We start from the raw sequence: 6,000 nt of genomic DNA, 5'->3' as shown, positions 1-6,000 counted from the left end.
TCACAATTTTGTTTTCTTTCTAAGAAAAAGGGTAGAATTTTTTATTTCACAAGGTCAATGATTAAATCTTCACAGCGTTGAAGAATACATGTATTTTTCTGTAATGTATTAAAATTAAAGTAGGTGAAAACATTCCAAAAATCACATCAACTAGTTTGAACTGCGTGGCAGAAACTGCTGAGAGTTTTTTTAATCTACATTTCTCATTCTTACTAAGAAATGAAGCCCCTACTTTTTAGATGGGCATAAGGCCACCAAAAATGAAGACTATAATTCTTAGCTTTCCTTGCAGCTAAATTTGAGATGGACCAAGTTTGGGCTAATGGACTATAAGCAGACGTAATGTGTGTAACTCCTCAGACATGATCTTAAATGAAAGAAGGGTCCTTCTGTGCCTTTTTACTCCTTTTTGCCTGAAATACAAAAGCAATGGCTGGAACTTTGACAGCCATGTTGACTCACGTTATGATTTTGAAAATGTCAGGACACATAATGAAGCAGTTATAGGGAAGGAGCCTGGGTCCCTGTCTCCAGGGAGCCCAAGTTCAGCTCTTTGCTGACTAGCTCCAGAATTTTGAAATATGAAGAGATACAGACCTCTATCTTATTTAAGCTACTGACATTTTTCTTTTTTTTCCAGTCAGTTTTATCCAGTAACTAGAAATGGCATTTTTTTTTAGCCCACAATAAGAAAATAGAACTTTTTCAGGATGTAAAGAGAGATGCTACCCACAAATTGTAAAATTTTTGAGAATTCTGGTTTTTGGAGTGTTCCTTCTGATAGATACATCCTTCTAATATTTAAAATAGATCTGCTGTCTTTCTGCATCACACATTGTGCAATTACATGGGCAGTAATTTGCTTCATTAGTTCTCCTTTATGGGCATAATGCAGTTAAGTTGTAGGCCTGTTTATCAAGAATATCTGCACAGGGTTTGTAGATGCTTCCACAGACCTTCTACCCAGCAGAAGTTACAGATGACTCTTCCACGGGAAGGAAATGTAAAAAGAAAAACACCCCAGATATTCAAAGTTTCTAAGTTTAAAAAGATCAATTATTTGTGTGTGTGTGTGTGTGTGTGTGTGTGTGTGTGTTTACTTAATTTAGTGATCCCTTGAAAACAACTACATGTCAAGTTAGAACATTTGAATTCTAATCAACTGTAAGAGGTCTCCTAGTTACTTACTAAGGTAAACCAGAAATGATAAACAAGTGTTTGCTTTAAGAAATACTTAGCCAGAATATTCATTTCATACTGAGTCCACATTTTGGGATACTATACATTTTTAAATTAGGTCTGAAATGAAGATATGTTAATTCTTGGCAGGATTCCTTTCTAATTTGCAAAGATTGAAAAGAGCAATTTTGGTTTCTATTTGATAATCAATTCAGCAGAGTCATGATAGTTTTCCTCGGCTTTGCAACATACATTTTAGCTGATTCTAATGAAGACAAATTCCTCTCAATCATGAGTGTCCCATTCATTAAGTGAGACAGATGGCAGCCTTGCTATATTTTGTTAGACCCAGCCTCCTGAAGCTGTCTGCCTCCCTTATTTAGAAAATAGCAGGGCTTCTTTTTCTGAAGTAAAGAAAGAAGTCAATATTTTGCTAGGGCAAGATGTCAAGTTATCTTCAAAACAAGTGAGCCAACAGCCTCTCAGATTTAGAGTGGAATGAACATATGCTTTTGTTTCAGGGATACATGCGCTAATGTTACGTGGCAGGTGGAAGACCAAGATACTTGGGGGCATGCTAACTTAAGAGTTTTTCCTAAAAGAGATGTTTGAGATTTCTCTGATGTAGATTACAACCCACCCCTTGTCCCCTGGGAATTCTCGAGCCAATCCCTATCCCCCATGATTCCCACACTTAACTTTTGCTGCTTTATAACATGACTGGAAGTGGAAATATACATAAGGTAAACTGGAGAGCTTCCCAGCTGCTTGTGGCTCCACACGGTCTCAGCAGGAGACCCTTAAAAAAAGACAGGTCATTGACACAAGATAGAAGACACAGCCTGGGGCAGAGTTGGCCAAGGTTTGTAAGACACACAACCAAGGAAGTTTGAAGAGCAAAGAAAACAGTTTCAATTTTCCCCTTCTGCACTCCAGTTAGCCCTAGGGGCTCCTGGGCAGTGGATTTCCTGTCTTCAGCTTTACCAGAACCACCTCTGAGGAGAGCTCTTGATTCTGGAGCTGCCTGTCTCAGGATGCTGAGAGGTTCTGACAAAAGAGTATAGGCTAAGAGACGTGTTCATTTTCCCTTCCTCTGACCACATGCACATTTCCATATGGCAAGAACATGGATGTAGTGAACATGTCTTTGTTGAAAACTCTACTGTATGAGGCACAGTGCAGAGTGGATTCCCTGAAACTGAGGCAAAAGCTGCAAGAACTGGAAACGCTCACTCTGGAGTGAGCCTCATGACATGTGACAGTACTGTGTCAGAATCCCCGGACCCGGGGGACCTGTAGAGTGTGACTGCATACTTCTACACTCTTTTCATGCCTTTGTTTTAAGTAAGCAGGACCTCTGAAGAGCCGCCTGGAAGAGAAGCGATGTGGAGGAGAAAGGGGGCGGGAGAGGAGGTGGGAGACCTATCTGACTTGTTTCTGAGAAGTGGTAAATTTTTTGGAACTTCAGAATTACCATTATGGATTTCAGAAATTGGGATTGAAACTGTTATAAATTAATTATTTAAGTTAATATTAAATATTAAAAACCAAAACACATGTACCATATTAAATAACAGTTGCCTGTGTTGAATTTCCATAGAAAAATCACGAATGTAAGGATTCCCCCTCAAATCTCCTACCTGCAGTTAGACAAGCTCTGTGACTCTGCTGTGCATCTTAGAAGCACATACAAGTTTACATGAAGATGAAACAGCAACAAAATTTATATGGCACTGTTTTGTGAAATGTTAACTAGGTTTTGTTTGTGTGGGGGGAATAAAAAAAATAACAGTTTAAGATATTTAAATATTAATTTTATTCATCTGACTGATTTTCTAAGTTTTTGATGTTCTATTAGCTTTCTCCATAATAATATGTATGTATTCGTCTTGGAATTTGAATATCAAAGTTTTTTTTTAAGTAAGAAGTGCAATTTGTACTCTGCACTGTTTATAATCATTTAAACATGGGCAATTTTTTTCAGGCTACCTTTTAGAACACATGGAAGAGTTTGGTGTTTCCACGGGCTTTGCACGGCACTTGGGTATGTAACAAGAGCTCCAGACAGGGTCCAGCCTGCCGTGTGACGTCACAGTGACAGCTGCCTCTTTCGGTTGTGGAGTGCTTCGCAGTTCACAGGGCACTTTTTACATTTCCATCTAACCCTCACCCCTCCTTGGGAGGTAGGCATTCCATTTTCACTTCACGGATGAGGAAAGCTCCAGGGCTGAGTGTCCGCCACTGCCCAAGGCCACAGTGGTGGGCCTGGGACCCTAACCCACCTGGTGTCATCCAGGTTCTCTTTGGCCATAGCGCTTGCTTCTCTGTGTACATGCAGACCTCTGGACAAGTCCCCAAAGGCCCTAGGCTTTAGCTTCCTCAACTGCACAGTGATGATTTAGATGCGATCTCTCGTGTCCCTGCCAGCTCCTGTTCACTTTGAAATTGAGTCTATTCAGTGGGGTGAAAAGTGCTGGGATTCAATGGGTGTCAGCTGACTGAAGGGTCACAGTCCAGAGGCCTCCAGAAAGCCCTCCGTAGTTGTCATGAACTTGGAGGAACCAGGGGAGAATTTGTTTTATAAGTTCTGATTCTTAACAGAGTCTCATAAAATATATGGACTCCACCAAAAAGAAGAAAAAAGGAAATTCCACGCATGAAAAAATTTGCATACAATTTAAATGGTGTATAGACTGTCCTAGAAATATATGGGCCAAATCAACAACTGCGAGATTAATAGTGTACATACACCCCATTCGGGGGCTGACAGGAGGCCTCCTCTTGGTATTCATACAAAGTGAGCAAAACTTATTTTGACATGGGAAATAGTAGTTGAAAGATATGAATAGAAAAAACTGCGGTATGTTTTCAAGACATTTAATTTTCCCATGGGAAATTATGTTTCTGATACTAATTTCTCGGTTATTGAGACAGGGTAGGAGAAAGAAAAGTTGGTGCAGAACAAATACAAATATCTTCTTGAGAGGTATTCATAGAAAATTCCACATCATTTTAAGGCTCCTTTTGAATATCTTCAGAGCAACATGACTGATTGCGAAGTTATGGGCGTGGTTTCTGTCCCGCCCGCCCACAAGCTGTAGGTGTAGGTCTGACACCCGTGCCAGGGCTGGGATAAACAGTAGGCAATGTGGCCCTCAGAACGACCCATTTTCCCTCCAATGGGGAGAAGGTGTTTTACTCTCATTTCCCTCTTCCATATACCTGTGATATATATTTTTCAGAACACAGGAAGAACAAGATATTATGCAAGAATCTGAAATTTTCGATTGCCATAATATTATTTTGGATTTTGGGAAGCCGAGAACAAAGGGGAACTCCATGTTTGTCTTGTGGTGTTGAAAAAAATAATCTACACTTGGTCTGAAAGCCAGATCCACTGTTTGTGCCCATTTTTCCTCTGTCACAGCATCTAACTTCCTGTCTGCTCACCCCAAGTAATGGCTGCTAATGCAGGCTCCGCCGGGCCTAGGGCAGCTGTCAGTGTCCGCAGCCGCGACTCAGCACCTCAACAACACAAACCGATGCTTCTCATAGAATTGTCTGTAGGTTTTCACTGCATTTTTTTTTTTTCATTTCGCATGCCTCATGTTAAATACTGTTAAAAAATTAAAAACCATTTTTTTTTTTTTTACAATTTACAAGTATTCATGTAAGAAGAAAACGACTAAAAAAATACCCACCCAAGCACCTACAACTCATCTAGCGCACAATGCTAATAATACATAGGCTGTGACCGAAGAACTCCGGGATCGGTGGGAAAGCCGGGAAGCGCAGTCCGTCCGCTGGAAGAAAGTGAGACATGTTGCCGAGAGGAGCTGTCAACGGTCCTTGGCTTCCTAAGTCAAGTTCAGCAGCCGCATTTCAGAGTCAATGTCATTACTTATTTCGACCTACAACAGAGAATAGGTATGGCTTTAAAGAACTTAAAAACTGAAAACTAAATTTCCTTTCAAATCATCCAGGCTTTTCGAAATGCAAAACAGCTTTTGGGTGTGCCTTTACTGTCTGGGTACGGGGCCATAGCAACGAGGAAGCGAAAAACCTGGACTCCTGCTTCTCAGATTAGGGTAGGGCACGCAGATATGAACATCGGAGTGCAGGACAGGTTTCTCTGGTTAAAAGTGCCAACTGCACAGCAATTGAGGAGTGTCGTAAAGGGACTGCCTTCAGTTGCTGTGGAGTAAAGATGACAAGGTAGTATTATGTCTCCAATCCACTAAGATAGAGCGCTAGCCTAACCTTCCTACAGCATCCTGTTGGGTGACTGCTCAAGAATCATCCTGGTCTGGCTTTCATACCACCTGACCATTGATCTCTTGTATACATCCCATCCTGTGATAGTTCATCTTATGTGTCAACTTGGCTGGACCACAGTACCCAGATATTTGGTCAAGCACCAGTCTAGGTGTCGCTGTGAAGGTGTTTTTAAGGTAAGATTAACTTTTAAGTCAGTAGACTTTGAATAAAGCAGATTCACACCATAATGTGGGTGGGTTTTATTCAGTCAGTTGAGGTCCTTCAGAGCAAAGGCTGAGATCCCTTGAGAAGGACAGAGTTCTGCCTCTAGGATCCTGTCTTTGTACTCTAGACAGCAACGTCAACTCTTCCATGGGCCTCTCACCTGCTGACTTTCCCTGCAGGTTTCAGACTTGCCAGTCTCCACAATCACCATCTATCTGTCTGTCTGTCTACCTGTCTTCCTCCCTCCCTCTTCCTCCCTTCCTTCCCTCCCTTTCTCTATAAATACAGATCTAGATATTTATATCTAGTTCTAGATACACATCCTACAGGTCCTGTTTC

The 6,000-nt window shown here is 41.1% G+C and overlaps 1 protein-coding gene across 1 annotated transcript in view; it reads right to left on the bottom strand.

Annotated features, from left to right (window-relative positions):
• Nucleotides 1-5,036: 5,036 nt before the first annotated feature.
• Nucleotides 5,037-6,000, bottom strand: part of NKAIN3 (sodium/potassium transporting ATPase interacting 3) — a 527,170-nt gene continuing 526,206 nt past the window's right edge. The window contains 1 exon segment of the mRNA XM_054590189.1: nucleotides 5,037-5,090. Within this exon segment, the coding sequence (XP_054446164.1) occupies nucleotides 5,037-5,090 (54 nt within the window).

The sequence above is a fragment of the Pteronotus mesoamericanus genome, unplaced genomic scaffold (genome assembly GCF_021234165.1).
Source record: "Pteronotus mesoamericanus isolate MK-2021 breed Mesoamerican mustached bat unplaced genomic scaffold, CSHL_Meso_final scaffold_174, whole genome shotgun sequence".
Lineage (NCBI taxonomy): Eukaryota > Metazoa > Chordata > Mammalia > Chiroptera > Mormoopidae > Pteronotus > Pteronotus mesoamericanus.
This window is presented reverse-complemented; position numbering and strand designations above follow the sequence as displayed.